At 53.0% G+C, this 27,346-nt stretch overlaps 1 protein-coding gene across 6 annotated transcripts in view; it reads left to right on the top strand.

The window, feature by feature from the left end:
* EFR3B (EFR3 homolog B) overlaps nucleotides 1-25,881 on the top strand; it is a 154,903-nt gene extending 129,022 nt beyond the window's left edge. For 5 of the 6 annotated variants that reach the window (XM_074947365.1, XM_074947363.1, XM_074947364.1 and 2 more), the window contains 13 exons: nucleotides 2,454-2,565; nucleotides 6,070-6,121; nucleotides 6,658-6,830; nucleotides 7,701-7,776; nucleotides 9,279-9,440; nucleotides 12,629-12,760; nucleotides 13,503-13,570; nucleotides 14,145-14,272; nucleotides 14,782-14,873; nucleotides 17,128-17,176; nucleotides 17,995-18,101; nucleotides 19,066-19,115; nucleotides 19,818-25,881. In XM_074947365.1, coding sequence (XP_074803466.1) covers nucleotides 2,454-2,565; nucleotides 6,070-6,121; nucleotides 6,658-6,830; nucleotides 7,701-7,776; nucleotides 9,279-9,440; nucleotides 12,629-12,760; nucleotides 13,503-13,570; nucleotides 14,145-14,272; nucleotides 14,782-14,873; nucleotides 17,128-17,176; nucleotides 17,995-18,101; nucleotides 19,066-19,115; nucleotides 19,818-19,923 — 1,307 coding nt within the window. In that variant the 3' untranslated portion in view covers nucleotides 19,924-25,881. The remainder of the gene's footprint in view (nucleotides 1-2,453; nucleotides 2,566-6,069; nucleotides 6,122-6,657; nucleotides 6,831-7,700; nucleotides 7,777-9,278; nucleotides 9,441-12,628; nucleotides 12,761-13,502; nucleotides 13,571-14,144; nucleotides 14,273-14,781; nucleotides 14,874-17,127; nucleotides 17,177-17,994; nucleotides 18,102-19,065; nucleotides 19,116-19,817) is intronic. The other variant, XM_074947362.1, reaches the window with a different exon arrangement.
* Nucleotides 25,882-27,346: the final 1,465 nt, after the last annotated feature.

The following is a 27,346-nucleotide window of genomic DNA, read 5'->3' as shown; positions in this document are numbered from 1 at the left end:
TGCGTCGAAACCCACAGACTCGGCTTGGGGTCAGGCCCTAGAGACAAAGGGGGAAGTGCAGCAGTGGCGTTGGGAAAAGGCTCCGGGAAAGTGACATCTGAGCCGATAATGGAACGATCATTGTTTATCCCTAAATGCATGACCTTACACTTCTCACTATTAAATTTCATCCTATTACTATTACTCCAGTTTACAAGGTCATCCAGATCCTCCTGTAGGATATCCCGGTCCTTCTCTAAATTGGCAATACCTCCCAGCTTTGTGTCATCTGCAAACTTTATTAACACGCTCCCACTTTTTGTGCCGAGGTCAGTAATAAAAAGATTAAATAAGATTGGTCCCAGAACTGATCCTTGAGGAACTCCACTGGTAACCTCCCTCCAGCCTGACAGTTCACCTTTCAGTTGGACCCGTTGTAGTCTCCCCTTTAACCAATTTCTTATCCACCTTTCAATGTTCATATTGATCCCCATCTTTTCCAATTTAACTAATAATTCCCCATGTGGCACGGTATCAAACACCTTACTGAAATCTAGGTAAATTAGATCCACTGCGTTTCCTTTGTCTAAAAAATCTGTTACTTTCTCAAAGAAGGAGATCAGGTTGCTTTGGCACGATCTACCTTTTGTAAAACCATGTTGTATTTTGTCCCATTTACCATTGACTTCAATGTCCTTAACTACTTTCTCCTTCAAAAATTTTTCCAAGACCTTGCATAACAACTCGGTTTTCCCAATCAGCTCAGTGGAAAAAACAAACCCGGGAGTTTCTTGGAATTGTCACCCACTTCTTTATCCTGCCATCTATTTCACTTATGTCTCATTTGTAAATTTCCCAGAGGGGTGAATTGGCTTCCTATAGGAAATCGATACTTTGGCAGAAGTTTGGATCCAGTTTAGATCATAAGTGTCTGTGACTTGGATGGATCTGTCATCTGGGTTCCCGTTTGTCCACATCACAGACTCACAGCCTGATGGGAGGGGTGCATGGTCAGGAGGGGCTGAAAATCAGGACCGAGGTGCAGAGCAAACAAATGATTGAAAAGCTGTTGTCCTTAGCTTGGCAGTACAGATGAACTGAGGAACAGCAAAAACAATGAGCAGTCCTTGTGGCACCTTAGAGACTAACAAATGTATTTGGGCATAAGCTTTCGTGGGCTAACACTTGTCTAGCAATGACAAAGAAATACCAGCGGAGGGCAGTATCCACCCAAGAATTCCCAAACACAGCCTCATCTCCGAGGCTGAACACAGGGGACTGCAAAGAGATTCTGGCTATAGGCAGAGATTTCCCTTTGCCCTTGTGAGATTTGGGAGCAGTGTAAGAGGTAGTGGGCATGAGCTAACTACGAGGTACCAGCCTCCCTGCAGTTCTAGTTTGTGCCGCAGCCTTTACACTGCTGGAATAGGATCGTTTTGTCTCCAGGTGCCCAGGTGGAGAGGCAGGATGCTGCTGATCCAGGCCTGCTCGTCAGAGGAGCCTCTAGTCTGAGCAGTGAATCAGAGGCGCAGCAGAAGGGGTAGCCCATTGCCGGCTTGGCTTGGCTGTCTGCCTTCTGCCTGAGGAGTCCTTGTTCTTGGTGGATCTGAGCCCTGTTCACCCTACCCCTCCCTCGAGGAGGGGCGTGAGTGTCGGGCAGGGACATGAGGAGAGACGGAGAAATCCGAGCGAGGAAGCTGCTGCAGGCCACTGCCTAAGCTCCTCAGGACTTTTGTTCTCTACGCTGGGAATGGCACTGCAGCCAGCCTGCCTGCTGCTTAGCCCTGGCAGGCCGGCTGTAGCCAAGCCCTGCCGGGGCGGATTCTCCACTCACAGCTCTGAGCAAACCCAGTAGCGTGGTCCCAGGGGGAGGAGGAGAGGGAACGGCCCTGGCTGGGCAGGTCCTGGCCCTCCCTACGCCGGGACGTACTTACCCCTGACCTGGAGACCCTGTTTGCTGCTAAGCCCGGGGCTGAGAGGAGCAGGATATGCCGGAGCATACTGCTCTGAAGGCCACTTCTGCTGCCTGTGTGGTGCTGATTAAGGTGGGTCTTTCCCCCGCTTTTGGCTTTATGAGTGGCTAAAGGGTCCTGCTTGATGCCTGTCAAGACCAAACGCTAATCGCCTGAGCTGTGTGCTGGTGATGACTTACCCAACCTCTGCTACTGCCATGAAATAAACCCCGCCCGTGAATGCCGGTGGGCCACCCCGCTGCTCCCGCTCGCGGCAATCCAAGGAGGAAGCCCCCTTGGTGCTCTTCCTGAGGTTCAGCCTGGGGGCTCTCTCTGGCCAGGCGTGTCGTGGGGTAGGTAAACGGACGTGCAGGACTCAGTTCTGTGTGGGACGCCCGCTGACCGCCGAGGGCAGAGATGGGTGCGCGGGCGTCTGCTGTGGAAATGGGAACTGGGCGTGTGTTCCTCCTGCGGGTTGACCTCGACGGTCTTGCATGGTCTTAGTGCTGTCTGTCTTCTCAGGTTCGTTTGCCAGCACCCTCCCCACCTATCAGAGGTCCGAGGTCATGCTCTTTATAATGAGCAAGGTCCCGCTGCCTTCGCTGCACCACGCTCTAGACGCTGGGAAAGCTGGGTGAGGACAAATTTACTTCTCTTCTCTCCCTGCCCCTCCTGCGGAAAGGGAACCTCTCTCAGGTGACACACTGGAAGCTGATCAAGAATTGGGTTTGGATTCGCTCCAGCAGGGATCCCTGGGGAAGTGTCCCCTGCTTCCCCTGGACGTGCACCAGGCCAGACTTTAGTTCATATCCAGGACCGGTTTTCAGGAAGGTCTTTGACTCTTGGGGCCGCTTCTCTGATTCATTGTACAGTAGAAGACTCCTTTCACTTCTAGGTCCCTGGTTCAAATCCAGCCTCCGGTGGTTGAAGGTAGTGTCCATCCACGACCTTTATAAAATGAGCTCCGTTCAGCTTTTATTGGATGGGTGCCCAAATCACAGAGCCACCACCACAGCTGGTCCCCTTATTAACAGAGACACCAAAGAGCAAGTGGGCCATGGAGGCTGACCTCCTGTCACCCCCGCCCCCTCAGTCAGTGCTTGGTACATTGGGAGGGCCATGGCGAGGAAGCTTGCACGGCCATTTCTGTGACTATCGAGACTGCCATGCTTGCCATCTGCATTCACCCTCCAAATTCCCCGTCAAAGCCTCTTTACGGCGCAGTTAGAAAGGCACGTGAATCCAGTATGTCACGAGCAAAGAGTTTCCCTCTTCCTTCTCACGCTTTGCTGCCTTTTCAGAATGTGACTGAAATCCTTATCCCAGGGCAAGAGAGCTTTGGGAGAGCAGAGCTTTAATAAGAGCGGCCATACTGGGTCAGACCAAGGGTCCATTTAGCTCAGTGTCCTGTCTTCCCACAGTGGCCAGTGCCAGGTGCTTCAGAGGGAATGAACAGAACAGGGCAATTATTGAGTGATCTGTCCCCTGGTGTCTACTCCCAGGATCTGGCAGTCAGAGGCTAAGGACACCCAGAGCGTGAGGTTGCGTCCCTGACCATCTTGGCTAATAGCCATTGATGGACCTATCCTCCATGAACTTACCTAGTTCTTTTTTGAACCCTGTTATAGTCTTGGCCTTCCCAACATCCTCTGGCAAGGAGTTCTACAGGTCGACTGTGTGTTGTGTGAAGAAATACTTCCTTTTGTTTGTTTTAAACCTGCTGCTTATTAAATGCTTTAATGCTGCATCTCCATCCTTTCAGGCAGACGTGGCCACAGGAGACTAGTAGCTTCATCGGAATTAGCCACGTGGGTTTGCTTGACTGCTCTGCTAGAGTCTGGAAGTGCGCAGAGGGCTAGGGTTTCGGGCAAGAGACAGAGTCAGGAATCCTGGCTGGTATTCCCCACCCCGCCACTGACTCACTGAATGACCTGGAGCAAGTCGCTCATGGCCTGACGTTCAGGGGTGTGGAGCACTCACAGCTGCCACTGAAGACAGTTTCCCTTGTCTCAACCCAGGGGGAATGATACCATGATCACTAGCATCAGCTTGGAGATTAGAGACCGCTCTCCGGCCCGAGTGCAGGTGGCCGACCGCTTGAAGTCACTGACGCCGAAGGGGAGTGTCCATATACGTACACGTCCTAGTGTAAATTCTGTGCTCTGATTTATGGGCCTGGCTCCTGGGGAAATAAAGGGTTCTGAAGGCCAAATTCAGCCCTAGTGCTAGAAGTCTAGTTCTGGCTCTAGAGAAGTCTGTCCTTTCCTGGAGGGAATGCCTGTACTGAGAGGGGGAGGCGTTATAGCTACAGACCACGACAGCTAGAGATAAGACGATGTCCCCATAAGTCGGGTCACGAGTTCAGCCTTGGCCAGTGACTAGAGCCGGGTACAAGTACATTTGGGAAAGGGAATAAAAACCAGGGATGTGACCTAAATCCAGAGATCAGACAAGAATAGCGGCCACTCGCTGCTGATCACAAACGGAGCTCCCTGAAGGGCTGTCAGTGATAGATGTCAGTCAGGCCCAGATAGTGCAGGAACTGCTTGTTCTTTTCGTGATGAATACCCTGCTGCTTCTAACTTGTCTCGTGGCTGAATTAGAAGAGCTTAAGGAAGCTAGAAGGACAAAGCAGGTCATAGTCTCTCTGTAGCTTTCCAGAGAGATGGGCCAAGCTATTGTGGTTCCCATTACAGAAGAGGGCATGTCAGATCTTAAATCATCACCGATAACTGTGTGGTATTTAATAAAGCGCCAGCCCGTTTGTGTTAACACAACAGCCCAGAGAGCAGCATTCAAGCTTGTGGCTAGTTTGTGTGTAAAGCTTTTACCCTCAGTGAGTAGAATAATGCTATTTAGTTCTTTGCTATGGAAAAGAAACACGAGACTAAGGGTGTTGGGGGACAAAATAGAAACTGCTATTTGGAGCCAGGGTAATGGCAGCAAAGATGAGAGATACTAGGCAAAGCGCATTGGAGGGTGGTGCCAGATTCATATCGCGACTAGATTCTTAGCGCTTGGTGTGTAACAGGATTCGTATGGACAGCCTCATTTACGCTGGTGTAATTCCCTTGACTTCAGCGGAGACACTCCTGATTTGCACCAGTGCAAGATCAGAATCAGGCCTGCTAACTTCAGTGCTGCCCCCGCTGTGAGATCAGTCAGGCCGGCGGCCCCCGGCGGGCGAAAGCCAGGCGTTTCCAGGCTCGGGGACGGCAGACTGGAGTCACAGGAGCCATTTAGCACAGCGCTGCTATCAGCGTCATCCCCAAGAGTTTTAAAATCTTACTAGACGCTGCGGGAAAGACGCAGCTGACTCCGTGCGAGCGTGCGAACTCGCCTTTTATCCCGAGGGTTGCTGTTGCTCTTGCTCTTGCTCCTATGGAAGTCACAGCTCACAACTGATCCTTGTGGGACGTGGCTTCCTGCCAGGTGCTTTAGCCTCGGAGTTCAGAGCTAGAGGGCGCGGAGAGAAGTCTTGTAAATGGCCGAAGGACGATCGTGTTTCCCTGCAAACTCCCCGTGATGTTAATTGATCCAGCAAGCACGGACTGAGTTAAAACTCCAGCTGCGTCTACGCTTCAAATGCTACAGCGGTACACCTGCAGCCGCACTGCTTCCGCGTAGCCACTCGCTGCGGTTAATCCCCGTCCCCAAGAAGTGGTAGTTAGGTGGACAGAAGACCTGGCGCTGTCGAGAGGGTGGGTTAGTCTGGCTTAATCGCATCCCCGAGAGACATAGCTATGCCAATGTCCGCTCCCAGGAGAGACCAGCCCCCACATAGGGACCTCAGGATTTGTCTTACTGTGCAGTGACCAGGAGTGACTGCAGGATCACTGTCTGCAAACAGGAGGGTGTGAATGCTAAGGAGGGAGAGGAATTACGTCTGGTGGCCTGCAGGGGTCTGACTAGGAGCCAAGGGCAGTGACATCTATCGAGCAGTGAGTGCCCAGTATTAAGGTTAGTGGTGTGGCCACCGTTGCTTGAGCTGTTAAAACTGGCCTGGTTGAGGCACGAGGAAATATCCCATAGGGAACACTCCTGCCCTGGCCCTGGCGCAGGGAATAAACTGATGGCTTTGGGTTTGTGTAAGTCTCTTTTCCATGCCGAGTTCAACGTTGGTTTTTGTCCCCCACAGGGAGAATCGGAATCGCCTGACTCAGATAATGCTGCTGAAATCCCTCCTGCAGGTATGAACGGGGTCGCCTGAGCAGGTGTGGCTGGTTTGGCAGCGAGTGCCCACGTAGTCTCAGCACGGGCCTTGCCCTGGGACAGCCGGTGGCTGGCTGGCTGGCGGGCATGCACCTGCCCGTCCTCAGGAAGGTTTGACTGCTCACCCTCATGCAAAGAACAGTACCCACGTTCGAACCCAATATACCAAAGCAAGGACTGACTGAGTGGCTCCGTGGCTAGTACCCTGCCGTGCCACATGGGTTCGATTTACCGTCCCTCTGTCTAGCTTTTCGAAGCTAGGGACGCGGTGTAGGTTGCAGCTGCAGCCCCGGCCTGCGTGCTGGAAAAGTGGTCGCTGCCCTTCAGGACTCCCCATGCAGCCTGCCTCTGCGCCAGCCCAACCCGTAGCCTGCTGGGGCTGCATGGAAGCTCCCATGCCAAGCTGCTCCCTGTGCCACGAGGGGTTAAAATGGAGCTCGGGCAGGTCCTCTGCAGGCCAGAGCATCTCTTCCGCCCATCCCCCAGCTTTCCCTCCACCTTGTGCAACCTGCAGGTCTCCACGGGCTTCCAGTGTAGTAACATGCTCACGGCCCTGCCTAGCTCTTTCCTGGACAGGCTGCTCTCGGCTGCATTGATGGAAGACGCCGACCTGCGTCTCTTTGTCCTCGAGATACTGATCAGCTTCATTGACCGCCATGGAAACAGACCCAAGTTTTCAACTATCAGGTGCGTTGGCGTATTTCATCCGGAAGGGTTGTGGCTGGGATCGGACTCTGGTTTTACGTCCAGCATCTACGGGTGGTGGTAGCACCTACACGTGTTACAACAGGCATACACTCACCCTTTAACGCACATTTCCTGAAATTAGTGGTCATTTTTCAAGAAATTAACAGTTTTAGTGTTCGTAAAGAAATGTCGAGAGGCATAATCTGGGGGTGTGATCCCAGGACTGGGAACCAGCAGCGACTGGCTACTGATCCTGCTGCTGATTTCCTCTGGGATGCTGAGCATTTAATCGTCCTGTGCCTCAGTTTCCCTTTCTGTAAAATGGGGATTGATACTTGCTGTCCTCACGGGGGCAGTTGTGAGGATTATTAACTAACGCCTGTAAAACCCTTTAAAGATTAAACCTACCCAGTACTACTACTCCTGCCTATGCTCACGTCCCAGAGCCTAGATGCCCAACATAATACCCCATTGATTAGGAGCCTTCCAGAACACAGAGACAGGACCCTCGGTCAGGGAGTTGACCGTTGAGATGATGATGTTACATACAAGTGAAGGTAACTGCAAACAGAAGCGCCGGGGCAGGAACGGGACAGGGCTGCTGCAGAGGACTACGGTCAGGCGATAGCTCAGTCTTCTTACATCTCTTAATAGCTCAGTTTTCTTTAAAAATATGCCACAGGGCCTCCAGCAACGGGTCTTGCCAGACCAGCTTACTCCCTATAAGTGGCGCTGTAGTGGGGCGTGTGGAGGCGGGGATTTGTATTCTACCGAGAAGACTAAGGGAAGGGGCAGTTCTCTGCCTCCTACAGTATTCCGCTGTGTCTGTGTCCTAGATTTCCCTCCCCCCTTGTCTCTCTTTAACTGCAGCACCATCAATGACATCTCTGTCCTGAAGCTGAAAGTGGACAAGTGTTCTCGCCAAGATACTGTCTTCATGAAGAAGGTAGGCGCTGGGGTTTGTTTGATGATAGCAGCTGGCCGGCTCTTGCGCCGGGTCACTCTCCCACAAAACGCATGTGACGCAGATAAGGGATGCGGCCCGGTTCCCCGTGTCGCGGAGCAGCGTGGCTGCGAAGAGAGGAAAGGTCTCGGTCCACCTGGGCCTGGGAGCACCCAGTGATCGTGTGAGATACGCTGACCAGATTCTAATAGCTGATCTCCACTCACTGCCCTGCGAATGTTCTTTTGCATCCCCAGAGCGTCCACGGTTTTCTGTTGTGAGGTGATCTCCCCGCAGAATCCTTTGCGCTGTTTCACAAAATGCTGTAGTACCTAACAACGTGCGCACTATTGAGCGGTATAGTGTCAGAGGCAGCATTGCCCTGGATAATTTCACAGCTACAAGTAATCTTACAGTGATCACTGACGCAATATCCTGCCCTGCGTATTCCCCATTGCTGTAGAGTAAATGAACCCACTTCTACCCACCCATTCAATCATTGCAACTTCCACAGAATCCCAAGAGAATCTGAAAACTGTTATCTAGTAAGCTACACATGTGCCTTCTGTTCAGTGATGCTCTGGTCGCCTCATTTGTATAACAGGGTTTCTACCCTGGTAATACGCACAAGATTCCCTTTGCAACTAGAAAAACGAGTACAAGTTGATGATGAAATCTTAGGACTGGAGAAACTCTCTGGATTCCCCAGACATGATGCTGAGGTTGTGATCCTGAGGCTGAAACCCACGGCTTCTGGCAGTAGGAGAATAAGCTTCCAAACCCCTGCTAATCTGCCCTGGGGGTGGGGGAATAGGTAGAAAGGACTCGCTGCAGTTTCATAGCATCCGTCTCTTAATGTAAATCTGCACAGGCAGCTAGCTGTCTAGTGGAGCCAGGATTTGGTGGCCTGGTTTTGTACGAACCCTTGGGGAAATCCATGGGTTTGTAGACCCGACCTGATGGGGGGGCCCCTCAGGAGCGACCAGAACACAACCAATAAGGAACCTAGTTTGAAACATTGGATCGGAAGCTAGAGAAAAGCCGGACGGCAAAGGGCATGCAGCCTCGCGCCCCGCCTTAGGACAGTGCTTGCATCCCTTCAGTGGGCCTCGTGTGCTTTCCGGACTGGGGATGGCTTTTGGAATCAGGAGCCGGGCCCTGAGATGTGCCGATTTGAGGGGTCTCGGCTCCTTACAGAAGGTGCTCAGCCTCTCGCAGTACGAGACTCCAGGGGCAGAACTGCTCCCCCTTGAACACCGGTGGGCCAGATTCTGCCCGTGGGAGCTGCAGATGCAACCGAAGGCAGAGCGCGGCCAGGCAGTGGCTCCCCTAGAGCAGAGTTGCCAGAGGGCTAATGTCTCTAGTACTTAGCGAAGGCTGGCTAGAAGCACCTGCCCGCGTGACTTGTGCCGAGCTGGGCTGGCTCCCGTTACGCCTCTCTGACAAGAACCCGTATTTCCCCTGGGCTCAGTTTACCTGGTGCCGTGTTCTCTTCTCTCCGGCAGCATTCCCAGCAGCTCTACAGACACATCTACCTGACGAGCAAAGAGGAGAGCAACGTGCAGCCTCACTACGAGGCGCTCTACAGCATGCTGGCGCTCATTAGCATCGAGCTGGCCAACGAAGAGGTGGTGGTGGACCTGATCCGCCTGGTGCTGGCCGTGCAGGTAGGATCGTGTGAGCAGTGCAGGCGCCTGGGGGCGGGGCCCACCGTGTAGAGGACTCCTCTCCCCTCGGTGCAAAGAGGGGATCGACTCAGCTAGGCATGGAGCAGACAGCCCAAAGTGGTGTAAATTCCATATTGGCAAGTGGGTGAAAACAAATTTACCAGGGCTGGATTCTGGGCTCTGTTATGTTGCTTGACTTAATGAAGTTTTACACTGGCACAGTGGAGATCAGGATGCGGCCCCATGTCTATGATGCCTCCCTTTCCCAGATGGGTGCTATGATGTTGAGTTAGGGAGGGCCCACGGCGTTGCTCCAGATTTCTGTCTGTGCAAATGAGATCCAAGTTTCGCTCAGTGCGTCGAGGCTGGTACAATTCACATTGTGAGGGGCTGCAGGAGGGAAGTGTGGTGTGGTACTCCTGGGGGAATTCTGCACCGCTGCACGTGCGTGGAAATATCCCCTCCTCCGCAGATTCTCTTTGCTTCCCCACAGAAAAATGTTTTGTGTGTGGAAACAAAGAGAAGCTGTACCAGTGCGCGCTCGGTGTGGGTGCGTCTGTTCAGGCAGCCGGGGGAGAGAGAAGTCAAGGCGAGGGGAAGTGGAGGGTCTGGGCATGCCCCAGCTGCCCAGGGACATTAGGCCTGGCTGGGTGTGGGGAGGAGGAGGAAGACAGAGTCCGAGTTCCCGCTCCCCTGCACGGAGCAGCTGGGGCGGGGTCAGATCAACCCCCGGGAACCTCCCCCAGCTGCAGGAAGCTCTGCACTGTGGGGGGAGGGAAGAGGAGGCTCTGCGGGGGGCGGGGGGGGGGTCTAGGTGTAGGGTGAGGCTCAGCAGAGGGGGTTGGGTGCGGAGGGGTGTGTCTGGATGCACGGGGGTTGGGTGGACAGGGGGAGTAGCTTCCCATACAGTGACCCCCTCCCCCCACTTCTGGCCCCATTGCTCTTCAGCCACAGGGAAGGAGTCACTGTGCGGGGAGCTGCTCCCCCTATATGCCCAGCCCCCATGCATCTGGACATTGCACCCCCCACCCCCCTGGCACCCAATCCCCCCCGTCAAGACTCACACCCCCCTGCACCCAGAACCCTCCCACCGAGTCCCACTGCGCGACACCCCCTACATCAGGAGCCTCCCCGCACCCAGAACCCCTCCACGCCACTGACCCCTCCCGACACCCAAACAGTCACCTCCCTAAGTCTCTCACCCTGCATTGGGAGCCCCCCACCCAGACCCCTCCCCCATGGAGCCCCAGCCAGCTGTACCCTGACCCCCCCCCACCAAACCCACTCCCCCAGCACCCCAATTCCCCTCCCCTCCCCACTGAGCCCTAACTACCTTCACTTGGACTCGCCTGTAGAGTCCCATTCCCCCGACCCTGAACCCCACAATGAGCCCCTGTGCATCCAGATCCTCCCTGTACACCCCCCCACCCCTGCCAAGCTGCCCGCATCCAGATTGTGCCACACGGAACCCACCCGGTACTCTTGAGGGAATTCTGTACCAAAACTTACAATTTTTAGAATTCTGCAAAATTCTGCATGTTTTACTTGTCAAAATAACACAGTAACAATGTAACCACACCATTTTCAATTATTTTGGTAATTTATTTTAAAATACTGGTCAGCAAATAATTGAAAATGGTGTGATTATATTGTGTTGTTTTGACAAATATGCAGAATTTGAAAACCTAGTGTGCAGAATTTTTAATTTTTTGGCGCAGGATTCCTTCAGGAGTAATGTGGGAATGGGAATTAGAGCCGCACTTTCATTCTGTCCCCTTGGTTTGCAAGTTCCACCATCTTCATCTTGACCACAGTCAAGCTTCAAAATCTGAATGAATATTTGAGAACCGTTTCTCTTCCACGTTCACCCAGTCGGTACCAAACCCTCTTCTCTTTTAGCCTTTCGCTGCAATTAACATTATAATAGTCTTTTTATTTCTCTGCATCAGGTACCCAGAAGCCTCTGGGTACCTTAAGAAAATGGAATAAATAGCAATACAAAAACGAACCAGTAAATGCAACGTAGCCAGTAAACCCGGATGGGAAAACAACAAAACACGAACATGACAGCAGCCCTGCCCTGCCACTCACCTGTCGCACACACAAATGGCAGTGAGCAAAGCCACCTGGCAGTAAGATGGAAACATAGTGCCGTATGTTCGGCAAATGCAGACGAACTTAGCTACTACCTTTCTGCGACAGATTGGTTTCAGTGGAACATCTACTTAATAGTAGACTGAGAAGATGCATGAAGGAGGGTGTTGTTCTGAGGTGAAGTGGTTGAAGGGACATCCAGCTTCTGAGCCTAAATCAGTGTGGCACGTAGACATCTCGGCATTTGCCCACACGGGGCTAGCACTGAGGTGGAGAAGCAGCTATATGTTCATATCCCATCCATGTTGTAGGCTGCTGGCCTGTCTGCCCAGCCCAGGAAGGAACCAACGTCACCCCTGAGTCTATTCCAGGCCCTGAGCTTTATTTCTTCCCTGGTAATTCAGCACGTTAGTCATCTCTTCCCGGCTAACCCAGGGTCTTCTGTAGGGGCCTCTCTATTGCCTTCAGGTTTCCACCATCCGACTTTCCTGCCACAGGGACCAATCTTGCTCCGGTCGCTCTCCATCCCAACTGAGCCACTTGCTGGCTTGTAGGCTCCCCTGACGGCTGGCAGGGAGGCAGCTGATCCGTCACAGGCATAGGCGCCCACTCTGTGGGTGCTCTGGGGCTGGAGCACCCCAGGAAAAAAGACAGTGGGTGCTCAGCACCCACCAGACACAGCTGATCAAGCAGTTTGGCAGCTGGGAGAGGGACTTGGGGGAGGGCAGTGAGCAGCTGGTGGGGACCTCAGGGGAGGGCACGGTGCGGGGCAGGAAGAGGCGGAACGAGGGTGAGGCCTTAGGGGAGGGGGCAGAGTGGGGGCAGGAAGAGGCGGATCGAGGAGGAGGCCTTGGGGTGGGGGTCTGGGGGGGCACCCCTGGGGCAAAATAAAAATCCGTGCCTATGGTCACAGGCGAGGCTGGGCCCAACTCCCCTTAAAGCGCCAGCTGCCCTGGGACACCTTTTTTTGGTCCCAACCTCTGCCAGTTAGTTTGCTGTCTCCCCATCCGCCTGTCCTTGCTTGGCTAACGAACTAACCCGCTCCCCGGTCTGGCCCCTGCTGCCGGGTCTCTCCCTGTCCGTGGGCTTCGCAGGAGATCGCCCAGATCAACGAGGATAACCTGCCTGTGTACAACCGCTGCGCCCTCTATGCCCTCGGCGCCGCCTACTTGAATCTGATCAGCCAGCTCACCACGGTGCCCGCCTTCTGCCAGCACATCCACGAGGTCAGTGCGCCTTGCACCCGCCCCCCTCCCCCCCAGCTCCTCAGGGTGCAGCTCCAGCGTTGGCTCTTAACTGTATGTTGTGGGAGTGGAGGGGACCCGGCTCTCGGTGGGAGACCTGGGCTTCGAGTGGCACAGTTACCTAGCCAAATCTGTGGCTGGTGGAACTCCCCCAAGGTCTGTAGTGTTACACCAGACACTGACCGGGCCCTAGGTCACCAGGTCAAATCCAGCCCAGGTTGGAAGCTGCTGAAAATCCATCCTGTTGGCTGGGCTATGTGCAATGAGCTTGGAGGGTCTCAGTCAACTGTGACCGGATCGGGGTTTCCATCAGGAAATCCCTTCTCTCCCCCCTGCCCCTCTCTCCCCCCGCAGGTAGCACTTACTGGCCCCCTCGCTGATTGTCTCAGCAGGGAAGCTGAAGACTGAATTCCCCTCCCGCTCTGAGAGGGGGTGGCTCCAGGGCAGGGTGGAGGCAGGCCCGGGGGTGAGGTAGGGGGTGTGTGTGTGTGTGTGGCTGGGGGGGTGCTTGTGCGGCCTCTGCCCTTGCAGCACCTGTTCTGTGGATAGCTAGAGGATTGTTGTCTCCAGGGCTGTTCATCGGGCCCCAGTCCCCAGCACTAAATTGGCCTTAACGAAGAAGCCTGAACAGCTGCAGCCGTCGCGTTCGCTTCCCATGGATGTTTGCTAAGTTGGTTGACAAGCCGCTGACGGGTTCTCTTCCCTCTCCTCCCCTCCCGGCTAGGTCCTCGAGACAAGGCAGAAGGAGGCGCCGTATCTACTCCCAGAAGACGTGTTTGTGGAGACGCCCAGGTAAGCACCTCTGCCATGGAAGGCACTTGTCACCCTTGATTTGAGCTGCGAGCAGCGGCAGAAATCCTGCTACCCCCGTCAGAACCGTCGCCTGCAGCCAGGTGCCAACAAACTGTGGCCCTTTATAATTCTCCATTAGCAGCCCTTGTGTGGGTTCGAATTGCCAGATGAGTTGAAGGAGGAATCCTGGAGAAGTAGCTGCCAGGGAAACCTCCCAGCTGAGTCATTTCCTTTCCCTTGGGTCCTTCACTGAGTCAAGAGAACGTGCATCAGCTCAACCCCGCCCTCCAGGTGGTGGCATCGCCTCCTCCAGACAGAAATGCCGCGGGGCCTGGTTCTGATTTTGCTCAGACCAGTGTGACTCTGCTGTCGCCGGTGTGAATCAGAGGCGGATCAGGCTCAGTCTTCTGTGCCCATGTGGACCGATCTGGCTGTCTTGGAGGGAGGGGGAGCAGTCCCGGTCCCCTGTGCTCACCTGGAAACCCTACAGGCCTCTGAACAGCAAGGGCCCAGGTAACCCAAACTGCAGCGTGCCAGTGTCGTCCCCTGTTTTCCTCCCTGTTCAATCACGCAGGCTGACGAAGAGCTTGGATCACTTAGTGCCCGAGGTCTTCTTCCGACAGAGCAAGATCAGCGAGGTGCTGGGAGGCAGCGGCTATAATTCAGACCGGCTCAGCACCCCTTACATCCCCCAGCTGACAGGTGTGGTACAGAGCGTCCCTGCGCGCTGCGGCCTTTTTCCGTTGCCGTGTCCTGCCGTGCAAGCAGCGTGGCTCCGTTGCTATCTTCCGAGATTCGAGTCCTTCCTTTGCCGTAGACTCCCCGCGTGACCTTGGTCAACTCACTTAGTCTCAAGCGCCACCTGTACAATGGGGATAACTGCACTGGCCTGCCTCACAGGGGGCCGTGAACATGAATGTATTGTGAGCAGCTCCGATGCTACGGCAGCGGGGGCCAAATAACTACAGGAGAGAGAGAAGTGGAACCGTAGGGTCAGAAAGGACTGCAAGGGTCCCCTCATTTACCCCCTGCTGGGACACAGAATTTGTTGGGTCTAAACCATCCCCGTCAGATGGCTCCAGCCTCCTTCTGAAAACCTTCCACAACCTCTGCATCCTTCCCTCTTCTGACCCAGACAGCCCCCTTCCGAAATGCCTCCGGGTGTCTCCCCTCTCTGCCTTCCTGACGGGTTGGCTCCCCCTGTTTTCCAGATGAAGATCGGTTGTCCAAGAGGAAGAGCATTGGTGAGACCATTTCTCTTCAGGTCGAAGTGGAATCGAGGAACAGTCCCGAGAAAGAGGAGGTACCGGGTGCTGCCAGTTTGCCGCCTGCTCAGGCCAGCCTGAGAACGGTCCTTGTCGTTGCACCATGTCAACAGCAGGAGGGGTGGTTTTTGAGGCTTGCCTAGACAGCTCCTCTGCTGGTGCCCAGTGTCCTGAGCCGGCTGGATCGGCAGGGGGGCGCTTGCTTGGGACAGGCATTTTCCTATCCAGTCTAGGGATGGCAGAGCCCTATTAGATCATGGAGTGTGAACCCAGAGGGAGATGATTTCCGGCCTGGGACGCTTTTCCTGAGGATGTTTCCCTTAGCCCCCAAAAAAGGAGGACTTATGGCACCTTAGCGACTAACAAATGTATTAGAGCATAAGCTTTCGTGAGCTACAGCTCACTTCATCGGATGTAGCTCACGAAAGCTTATGCTCTAATAAATTTGTTAGTCGCTAAGGTGCCACAAGTCCTCCTTTTCTTTTTACGGATACAGACTAACACGGCTGCTACTCTGAAACCTCCCTTAGCCCATTACTTCTAGCCCCGTCCAGAACATTTCCCCTCCCCCCCTCAGTGCTTACACCTTTTAAACTTTTGCACAGTGTTTCCATCTCTCCCACCGTGGGTGCTGTGCAGACTGTGGGTGCTTCCGCCGTCCCCCGGAGCGTTTTCCCCCTTCTTTCCACTGGGTCGAGATCTTGGCGAAGATGCACTCCCGTACGCCCCTCCTGGCCCCCTCCCTAATTGCCTGATGTCTGAGATTCGCTGTTCACCAGCAGTAGACTTGGCTCCATGTTGCACTCGTAGTTAGAGAGCGACTCAGACTAAAACCCCCCGGAAGCTCCATGATCTTCAGGGAATTTCAGATTTGGTCTTAATACAGATCCTCGCTGTGGTTCCAGCTACATTAAAGGCACAGGATTTGTGGGAACGAAATATCTATAAAAGATAAGCCTGAGCCTTCCCTTTGGTGTTAAACATTTTCCATCTCCTGACCTGCGTTCTCTCCCCATAAGCTCCTGTTTTAACTGGATAATGCAACATACTTAAGCACCGTATAATTTTTCATTAGTATGCACGGCCGAGCACTCGGTGTCTGCGTCTGGGCGCTGCGGGCCGTGAACAATGGGGTAATAATTCACTCCTCATGTGTTCAGCAGGGCGAGGTGAATAGGCTTTGTGCCCACCAGTGTCCTCCGTATGATTTATTACAGCCTGACTCCCCTGCTGGCGGCCAGGGCTGGGTAATCAAGGCTTGTGTCCCATCCTCCGGGGGAGGAAGAGCTCCCACGTGGTGATTCTGTCCTGCATTTATCTTCCGAGAGCGAGTTTGATTGCTTTGCTCTCTGAAAGCCACTGTTTGGGGCAGCTGCTTCTTGTTTATCCTTTTCCATAGACTCTGGGCTTCCTACCTCTTGGCGCTAGGGTCACCACCCGTCCCAAAATGGGCAGGACAGCCCCGAAATGTACATTTCATGTCCCGGATTCCCTGTGGCGCCCCTGTGCCTGCCAAGGCTCAGGGGCGATGCCAGCCTCTTCCCATTGTTGGGGGGCTTAGGTGGGCCTTAGCCCTCGCTTGCCACAGGGCCCTGCCCCTCCTTTCTCACCTCCCCCCCCGGCCCCCAAGGCCCCACCCCTGGCCAGGCTGTAAGCTGGAGCCCGGCCATGGTAAGAGCCACCCAGAGAGCCCAGGCCACTGTGGGGAGTCCCACACCCATCACCTGCCCTAGGTGGTGCGCCCCAGGGAGGGGGGATGTGGTCCAGGGGCTGCTCTCAGGCACTCCAGCCCCCTGACCAGGGCAAATGGAGGGTCTGGGGCTCCCCACAGTGGCCCGGGTTCCCTGGGCGGCAGCTTTTACCATGGCCTGGCTTCTGGCCTGGCCAGGGGGCGGGGCCTTGGAGGGGAAGAGGAGCAGGGGGTGGGGCCACAGAAGGGGCGGGGCTCCTGCACGTGTCCCGCTTTTGCCTTTTGAAAAGGTGGTTGTCGTAGTCGGCACCTTCATAGATTCATAGAGTTTGAGGCCAGAAGGAACCATTGGACCATGTAGGCGACCTCCTGTGCAGTGCAGGCCATTCGTTTCACCCAGGTACCCCTGTCTAGAGCCCTGAAAGTTATCGCCTCCTAGTGGTCAGCCACACTACTGGAGGAATCAATCCTCAGAGTGGGCTGGCCCCTAGAACCACATGGTCTGTTAGTGGAATGAAATAGCCCCGTCCTCTTTCTTTCTTCTGCTCTCAAAGACAAGCTGCCCTGGAGGTATAATCTTTCTTTTGTTGCCCTACCCCTAGAGAGCCCCCGCTGAAGAGATCACGTACGAAACCCTGAAGAAAGCAATTGGTAAGTAACTGAGCGATCTTTCCGAGTGCCACAGAGTTTAAGGCCGGACCGGGACCGTTAGATCATCTTGTCTGACCCTCTCCATGCCACAGGCTGTACATTATCACCCAGCTGCTGCTATGTTAAGCCCAAGTGAGTCTTCACACAGAGGAAAGATCAAGCTGTGTTGGTCACATTGTGTGTGTTCGGGGGTGTAAAACATCCCCTCTTTCTGCTGTTCTGCTCCACGAATGTGACTGGAAGTGTCAGGGTGCAAATTCTGCCCCAGGCCCACCATACTGCCTGGCCAGCGAGTCTTTAACTCTCACACAGAGAGACCCCCGTTAGGGCTGGAGAGATGGCCAGCTAATGGTCTGAGCACAGGATTGGGAGCCAGGAACTGCTCAGTTCTAGTCCTGGGCCTGCCACTGACTCTTTCTGACCTTGGGCATGTCGCTTAAGCCAAAGTTTTCAAACGTGTCCTTTGATTTTGGGTGCATCGGTGTCTGGGTGCCCAGAATAAGACGCGGGGCCTGATTTTTCCAAAGGTGCTGAGCACCCACAACTCCAAATACAGTAGCTGTGGCGTGTGGAGTTCAGCCTGCTCTCGCCACCTGGCATGCAGGGGAGATGAGGGGTGGTGGGAAGGCACCGCTCTCTGGGTATTCTGTGCACACCAGGGCTCATAGCAGAGCATCCATTCCCCTGGGGCTGGGCAGGATCTGTGCATGGCCCCAGGACCCATGATCAGAACGATTGAGACTCTAGCGCTGTGTGCCTGGTGCTGCGCAGAGCTTTTTCACCATTGCTTTGTCGCCCGCCCCCCCCGGGTGCTTTAGTAGACAGCGTCGCCGTGGAGGAGCAGGAGCGAGAGAGGAGGCGGCTGGTGGTGGAGAAGTTCCAGAAAGCTCCCTTTGAAGAGATTGCGGCTCACTGCGGTGCCCGGGTGAGTCTCTGCTTTTGGCCTCTCACCCGCCGGCTCTGCATTGCTGTGGAGATGATGGGCCTGTCCCAGTGGGTCACAAAACCAAAGCGTAGCACACCACAAAGTGTGGATCATTGTCCCGGCTAATGGCTGATTTGCTAGGCGATAACACCCTACTACTGCTACCTGCCAGCTAAGCTATTCCTTTAGCTCAAGTGGTGGAGACCGATGTCGTAGTACGTTCCGAGTTCAGATACTGTTGGCGACGCATGGGACAGGTTGTTGTGAAAGCACAGGAAGCCATCAGCTCCCTGAAGCTGAGACACCTCTGGAATTAGGTGGTCTTCGGGAGTGACTGATATTTAGACCTTTCTGCTGTAAATACCCCAAAGTCCCTTACGCATCAAAGAGAAGGATCTCATCTGCCAGTGTTGAAATGCAGCCAGCTCGGGGGTGGAACGGAGCAGCTCTCAAGCAGCATACAGCACTGTTGCACTGCCCTTTGGGACAGGAAGTGGAGAATCCCATATCCAATTAAAACCACAGTGGGGAGGCAGAACAGAATTATCCAAGTCTAAATTTGGCCAGGGCACCTTGCTCCTGTGAAACCTGTCAGGGAAACACTAACGGCCCCAGTTAGTCTGGACTCCAGATCACAATCTCACATGAAAGCTGGGATCTCAAAGCACCACTTCACGCCATGCTGCAGTGTTCATCAGTACAGAGGCAGGATGGTACTTGCATCACCAGCACCCCTTCCTGCTTTATGGAGATGTCCTGCGGAGGTGCACTGAGGACTCTGGGTGAAGGAGTGTGTCCCATAGTCACCTGCACTGGTGCGCTGCAGCACCGGGCACCCTGCTGTGCCTTGCACAAGGACTTGCAGGACGCAGACCGGAAGCGGTGTGTCCGGGCTCTGCAGCTGTAACAAGCGCTGCCGTGGCGCAAAACCTCAGATTAACGGAATTGTTGTTGTTTGTTGCAGGCCTCGCTGCTGCAGAGCAAGCTGAACCAGATCTTTGAGATCACTATCCGGTGAGCGTCAGACTCTTTGGGGAGAGGACAGTCAGAGGGAGAGGGCTTTCAGGAGCCCGCTTTGCAAGGGCGGGGAGAGGCTTGTAAACTACAATGCTGGGTGGCCCGTGCACGCGGATGGATTGAGACATGCAGGGGGCAGCCACAATCTTACAACTGGAGACGTACTTGGCTCTATCAGAACATGGGAGGAAACAGGCCCCCCTGCCCCTAAAAAGCTTCAGGCAAGCTGAGTACACAGGACAACACTGGGAAGGTGCAGAGATACCACCAGTGAGTGCAGGAAGGTTTGGCACAAAGGAGGAGAAGGAAGGTCAGCCTCTCCATTATATCAGGCCCCACCGACATTCCCTTTGCCTCCAATCTGCTTTGTATGGTTCTCTCCCATGTTCCCAACTCCCCAAAGCTGTCAGTGTATCTGGTGGGCTTTGGACCCCGGCAAGCCCCCCTTGTCCTCTCCAGTTTGGCCCTAATGTGGAGTCACTAGGTTGGATTTGTTCCTTCACATCAGCTGAGTGGTGATAGTATTCACCTTCGGGTAACACAGTGACAGGCTCCTGAGTTGGGAGGGGGAAAGCTTTTGCAATCTTCACAGCGAGCAAGAGTTGGGCAGAACCACTGGCCGGGCTGGGTCCTGTTTTTCCGGTTTGATGAAATGTGGGAGTCCACCTGTAACTCTCCTCTGTGTCTCTGACATTCCAGACCACCCCCGAGCCCATCCGGTACCATCACAGCAGCTTATGGCCAGCCCCAGAACCACTCCATCCCGGTGTACGAGATGAAGTTCCCAGATCTCTGCGTGTACTGAGAGTCGAAGCGCATGCCGAGAGAAGGCCAAGGCCTTATGCAACTGGAGCCAAGGGGGAAACGCGCCTTCTGCATGAATGAAAATGAGTCTCTTGAACTCCATAACCCTAAAGGAAAACCCCTCTTGGTGGACTCTTTGGCAGTCTTCCCTCTTCCAGAGCTACGTGGCCCGAGACCACCCCACAGTCCTTCAGCCATTTACACAAATCGAATGTACTTTTTTTGCCACCCTATTTCTTCTCAGCTAGTTTCACTTCCAGGGTTTGACAATGCATGAGACTCAAGGACCTTCAGGAAACAGTTTGAGTTGTGACTCCAGCAGTGAGAAGTCGGGGAGCGCACAGGGGTAGCTGAGTTTTGCTTTAGCTTCCCTTTTTAGAAGCAGGTTAGAATTTTTTTTGGGGGGGGGGTGTTAGATCTTACCCCGGAAAGAGTGCGTTTGGCATGTTGATGTCCCACTACATAAAGCAGACCTATGCCAGTGACAGGTGTCACTCACGTTTATCTGCCTTTGGTCAGTTTAGGAGAGTTCTTTCTTAGCAGGGAGCTGCTGGCCAAACTTGAGGTCTTCTGTATTTTAAAGACAGACTAAGTGTACTTGAATATAGGACCCAATCTTGTTGCGAAAGGTGAATCCTAGTTGCCTTAAGACAGTCCAAAGCAGTCAAAGAGGCAGGTTGACCCAGGACGTAAAATTAGTCATCACAGTTGGATGCATATTTTAAAAAAAAAAGGATTACTTTTGTGCTGCAGGGTCCTATACATCAGATGTGTATTTGCCTTTCCAGTAATGCTGGCTTAAGAAGACAAAGGGGTTGATTGACAGACCGGTACAATCAAGGCAAACACCCTTAAACTTTTCCTGCATGTTCTCAACTGAAAGGGAAATGACTCCTGTAATGAACCAGCTTGTGTGTGTGTCTCCCACTCTGTGGAGTGAGTGCCTAGAATCCCAACGGCTCAGCCCTATACTGCTAACAGCTAAAAGAGATTCTCTGTTAGAGCCAAGTGGCAGGGGGTCGTGGGCTTCTGGAGGAGGAGGACCTGCTCTGTGAGCCAATCGAAGTTGCCAGTGGTACGCAGCAGATGGGGAGACCCTTTAAGTCCTAGGTGGTTATAGATTTGTTGCATACCTGACTTTTAAAATCCATGTTTCAGTGGGGATTGTCTTGCAGAAGACCCGGACCCAGATCTTACAGGCTGTGGGTGAGGGCTGTACTGATGTGCAGGCTGGACTAAGGGTGGGACAGCCTTGGAGAACCCAGAAAGAAGCAGCCGCAGGAGTGAAATGGGAATGGAGGGGAAGGCGCATTAACCCTTTGAACTCTGGCATTTCCCAGATGCCAGCCCAAATGGGGCGTTGGAAGACTGTGTGCTGCGTGCAGACGGTTCAGGGAGTGCATGGAGGCACCTCCTTTAGTTAAGATGATGATTACCCCCCATTTTCACGTGAGCCCAGTGTTTCTTTGGGACTGAAATTTCCCACGTTTGGGCTCTGTCTCACTCTCGCTTTCAGCAAAATCCCTCTGGCAAAGGGACCTAAAATAAAATGAAAAAATTCTGTTTTTTGAACCATTCCAAACGGTTAAAACAACAACACAAGGCAACAGCAAAAACAGCTGAAGTGTGAAAGTGGTGACTTTGTGCAGGCAGAGGAGGGTCTGTCATCTGCCAGCTTCAAAACAGGAGTTCAAAGGAGTTTCCCATCCTACACCTGCCCCTGGATTTTCCCTTCAATCGTTGTGGCTTGATAATCCCATTTTCTGGTTCCCAAAAATGTTTTCCTTTCCCCTAAAAACGTACACCTTATTTGCCATCTGAATTTGTCTAGCTTCAGCTGTCAGCCTTTGGACCGTATTAGACCGTTCTTTACTAGATTGAAGAGCCGATTTTTAAATATTTGCTCCTCATGTAGGTACTGATAGATTGTGATCAAGTCACGCCTTAATCTTCTCACTGTTAAGCTAAATAAATTGAGCTCCCTGTGCCTATCATTATAAGGCAGGTTTTCCAAGCCTTTACTCATTCTCCTGGCTCTTCTCTGAACCCTCTCCAATTTATCAACATCCTTCTTGAATGGTGGGCACCAGCACTGGACACAGGATTCCAGCAGCGGTCGCACCAGTGCCAAATACAGCGGTAAAATAACCTCTCTACTCCTGCTAGAGATTGCCTTGTTTATGCATCCAAGGATTGCATTCATCCTTTTGGCCACAGCGTCACACGGGAAGCCAAATATAGATGACCCCAAAATCTTTGTCAGAGTCACTGATTCCTGAATAGAGTCCCCCATCCTGTAAATATGGCCTGTATTCTTTGTTCTTAGATGTATATATCTCCTGAGGCCTTGTCTACACAAACTTGCACCAGTTTTATGAAACCATTTTAGTTTCATTGGTGCAAGTGCCTGTGTAAGGACACTCTTAGTTTGGTTTGATTGGGCTAATTCAGTGTAGCTTACATTTGTTCTTGATTGATCAATAATCCTGGTTTAAACCAGCATAAGAGGGTCCATGCGGCCTTTCGCAGCGGTTTAACTAAATTGGCATAAAATGGTGTAAAATGCACACCAAGGACCTGATTCTCCCCTGCCTTGCAACTTGTGTGCTCATTGACACCTGTGCAAAGTGAGAGCTAAGTGCGTGAAAATGCTGCCAGATCCAAAGGGCAGAGTTTTACAGGCACTTTGCACAGATATGAGTGATGTCACAAGGTGCTAGACAGGACAGTCAGACCTGCTTTGCTGCTCAACACAGCAAACAAACTGACCAGGCAGAGATCAACCATTCCAGTCTCTGATCTGTTGTAACCATAGGAGATAAAAGATTTTCAGACAGAAATGTGGTTTATTATGTGGGTGAAAATTCCTCCCTTCTGAACTGCTCAGTGTTCAGTTTCTTGGGATGTGATAATTCCTCTAGTTCTCAGTTGTCTGCATAGAAAAGACCTGAGTTTGCAATGTAACAAGAAAACAGTAAGGAACTGAAAACCTTTTTCAAAGAATACACCATTCAGGCCGCCTTCTTTCGTCATAAAGAAACAAAAGGCCACACAGCCACTCTTCCCACCCTTTGCATCGAAGGGAGTGTCTTGTTTTGGTAAGGTTTTGTTTTTAAGATACGTCCCTAATAGGGTTTATTTTAATTATTTGTATTCGTTAACCATATTTGTTGCTACATGTTATGTTAGAGAAGGCAGGTCAATGAAACACACCTTGCTATTGAAGCAGAAAGCAGTGGGGTTGGAATGGTCCTTGGTTCCTGGGGGAGTTCATAGCACCATCTCGGACCACCCCTGGAGCTGGTTCTGTCCTGGCACGAATCAACTTTACTCTCTCTGAGTTTAGCCAAGTAAACGCTGAGGAATGGTGCAATTCTAGCAGCCCAGGCCGGTATTCAGGACCATTTCCCTTCAGCAGCAGAAAGCCTGAGCACAAGTCAGAAGGCGGAGAAGAGAATTGGTTCTGGCGCTTTATGGCCCCAGATCTTGTCCTGCCCGCCTCTGGGCCCCACCGTGCCTGCTGATAGAAGGCAGTGGAGTTGGGGAGGGGGGTTCTGCTGTGCAGCTCCCAGAGAGTCTGCCTCAGAGGCCAAGCCTGGGCTCTCTGCAGCACAAGGAGCCCACCTGCCCAGGCATGTTGGGTGCCTCTTGCAGGCTGGGAACCTAGCCAGTGGATCGGGATGGGCACGCGGCTCCTGCCAGTGTAGATGGAGCAGTGGCTGGAGAGACTCCTCCCTGCCCTGGTGGGGGTCCCACACAAAGTCCACTTACTCCAGCTTTGCGCCAGGGAGGAGGGAGTGGAAACGTGAGGGCAAATAGCGCGGCCAGGGCTCAGCTACCGGGACGATGGGCCTAACCAAGGCAAGGTCGGTCAGAGTTAGAAAGCAGCAGGCGGGTTTGTCACCGGAACTTCCCGTAGGAGGCCAAATCTAGCCCTCCCTGGCATGGATGGTCAAGGCCCACCAGGCCTGGGGAGCTGCAGGACAATGCTGGATGGGGAGGTTTTAGCGGAGGAATGTGGGATCGGACAGCTGCTGCCCCCAGACATTAGCCCATGTTAACCGCAGACACACACGCTATGGCTAGCGGCTCAGATCACCTGCCCTCTGAGGAGAAGGGTGAAGCGCCCCTGTGGCACCAGCCCCTCCAAGCGGTTAACCTGATGTGTCGAGCCGCTCCAAGGCGTAGACTCAGTGTAGACAAAACCTTGCATTGAACCTGCCTTCTTCCCTCGGGGCACAGGGTCTGCACCTTGGCGCCAGAGCCCGAGGCGATGTCTGGCTATGGAGGGGCCCACGTGCCAGCTGCCATCTCAGAGCAGCAGTTTCTCCTCCAGCCCTCCAATAATCTCCCCAGGTGCCCCTTGGCCCCCAAGATTCTCCTTCCCAGGCTCTTCGCCCCCATAACCCTCCAGGCTCTATCTCCAAATCCCCCTTCCAGACTCAGACTTGCAACCTGACTTCTCCACTGCCCCCAACCCTCCAGTATCCTGGTCACCACTGGCTTCCCTGGCCCCAAAGCCTTCCTTGCTGTGGAAGGGGAGAGTCCATGGGAATCTTGTCACCCCTGGTGTTTGGGGCACCCTGGGGTAGCTATGTCTGAAGCATCCCATGTGGAGCTGGATGAACCTGAGCAGCAAGTGGTTTCAGTTTTTTGAGGGGCGGGGGGAATGTGCAGGTCTTGGGGGAGAAAAGGGAGATTTGTTTATTGTCCATGCAAGTGGGCAAGATTTCTGGGGTCCCTGGCAAAGTGCCACGGTGCAGCCCTTGGCATCCCAAATTTTGGACACACCTTGCAGTAAAGGGGGAAGTTAAGGCCCAAGTGAGAACTCTGAGTGAAGCTCTAATAGGAAAGGATCGTGTCTGTGTGTGCACGTGCACCACTGCTATCTATTGGAAAGAATCAGAATGGCTTGGCTGTGTGTCATAAGCCCTATACTGTGAACAGCTAATGGGGATTCTCCGTTAGCCCAAGGGGCTGGGACCTGTGCTTGTGGAGCAGGCAGTTCTGAGGTTTTTCCCCGTGAAACTCTGAGTGCAGGCAGTGTGTGGCCGGTCGCAGCTGCGAAGTCCTGAACCGGGCATGGGTTTGTTACAACAGTTACAGTAGCTCATTCTTCTGAAAAATTCCTTTTTCATTCGTGGCACTTCCCTGGCTGGGAGGGAGCCAGTGCTGACCCCTTGGGTCCCCCCTTCAACTTGCCTCAAGGGGGAGAGCAGGAGTGGGAAGCAATGAGATGCAGAAGCAGCATTTTGCTTTTTCCTTCACGGAGAACGCCTTCCTGAGACATTCTGTAAGACGTGCCGGCCTCTCCTCTAATGGCTGCATGTTGGGTGAAGCCTCACGCTCCATTAGTAACTGTCTGGGACTGACCACTCAGGAGCGGAGCTGAAAGTTTGAGAAAACGGCGAGCATTGTGACCTGACACAGGTGTACAGCATTTAGCTGGGGGGACAAGGGTTATTTTATTAGTGAGGCTCCCTGTCCCGAAGTGGGAGTAACTGATGTAAATAACTTGCGTACGCTTAGAAAAACCAGCTGTTAAACAGTAAGTTCCTCTGAACGAATGCCTCCCTATGATCCCTGGACATACATACAAAGTGCTCGGTCTAGAGGACAGGAAAGGGTGGGAGGCGTGACTGCATTGTTGAAGCGGGTTGCGCTCCACGGGAATAACTGTAATAGGAGCCTATCCCATTAGAGTGGGTCTGTGGCGGGGTGGTGACCCGCTCCAGAGGCTGACCCCGGGTGACCAGCAGGAGGCGCCGCAGGGGTGAGTCCCCGCACCGCTACAGGGTCGAAGGCTTTTCTTGGGAAAATGGGATTTTGTCAAACAACATTTTTCAAGAAAAAGTTGTTTGAAAAAAATTTCTTTTTGTTTAAATTCAAAACAAAAAATGTTGGAAAAAACGCCAAAGTTTTTCCCTTCAAAGCTGCGAGAAAATGCCCCCTTTCTGGATCTCCCCCCCCCCCCCGCCTTCCCACTACAAAATTAAGGGGGGAAAGTTAAAAAGTGAGAGAAAATAACACCTTTGCCCCTCAAAACTTGTCTTTTCTTTCCACTTCTGGATATCCTGTCTCTTGAGGTGAGAGCAAATAACATAAAATACTTTGACTTTTTCCCCCAGGAGCGGGAGGAAAAAGGGGGAGTGTTTTTGTCCCCCCCCCCCCGACCAAAATGAACCAAAACGCTTCAAACTGAAATGTCACAAACCCCCAAATGTGTGCAAAAATGTGGAACAAAAGTAAAATATTTTAGTTATTTTTAATTGCGTCAGTAAAAGACTGGGTCCAGTTAGCTCTATATGGTAAATAGGAAGCTAGATTCGGCCGTTACGACAGGGCTGCTACTGCCCCACCATAATACCAGGCACTCCGGTTACTGTTATTCACGGAGCCCAACTTTTTCTTCTGAGGGAAGGGTGAGTGTGTTTCGGACGTGGTCTCCTTGCCTGGGCCACGTTGCCCTGAGACTCGGCAGCAGTCGCATGGATTCCATTTCTGGTCTCCGCTTCTCCCCTCTCCTCGGCCATATGGGGTCACGAGCCTTTTAGCAGCAGGAAGCAGTTTCCCAGTTGTCTTCTAACATGCCTCACATGCAGTGGAAGGAGAGGGTATGGGGAAGGTCTGGAGCAGGGCTTAGTTTGTAAAGAAAGAGGCGCGAGGCTCAAGCAATTTTTTTACTTTCATAACTGATACAGCAGGCCCAGAGGTGCCGGGGCTAGGAACTGCCAGGCCTAGAGGTGCCGGGCCTCAGCCCTGGCACAAATGAAGCACTGGTATGGAGACACAGTAGGGCATTGCCTACATGGCTTCAGCTTCACCGGTGATGGCACAAATATAAACGAGGCTCAGTTGGCTGTTGGATTTTCTAGCAGTCTCATCTAAACTTGCTCAGAGTAGGGTTAGACAACACAGGGTTAAAATGTCAATGGTTGGTGCGTACTAGTGCTATCACTGACTATAATAGTGCAACCATGGGAGTTGTGAATAAAAATGCCGGTGTAGATACAGCCTAGGACGTGTGGTCTACCCAAGGCCAACCAAATCAAGAGTGGCCTTCCTGGTTCACTGCAAAAATCTTGCGTGTGGGGGTTACTTGCAATTGGTCAGGTTAAGTCACATGGTACTGATTCTATTTCCTGATTGTGTAAGTGCACAAGCAAGCACTTCCCAGTGCTGATATTCGTACGTGCAAATGAAAATGTCATTCCTGTGACGGTTCATGCTAGTAAGGTTTGGTCGCTCAAATGCTCATGGAAAAATTCACCCAGCTCTACCAACAGTGGGACAAATCCTGAAGTCCTTACTTGGGTTTGTACTTGGCCAACTTCCCCTTAAAGGCAATGGAAGTTTTGCCTCAATAAGGACATCATAGTTTTGCCCATTATTTGGCAAGAGTAACAGAAGCATCCTGCAGAATG

This window comes from Natator depressus, chromosome 3 (genome assembly GCF_965152275.1).
Source record: "Natator depressus isolate rNatDep1 chromosome 3, rNatDep2.hap1, whole genome shotgun sequence".
Lineage (NCBI taxonomy): Eukaryota > Metazoa > Chordata > Testudines > Cheloniidae > Natator > Natator depressus.
The sequence above is the reverse complement of the archived record's forward strand: the minus strand, read 5'-3'. Positions and strand labels throughout refer to the sequence as shown.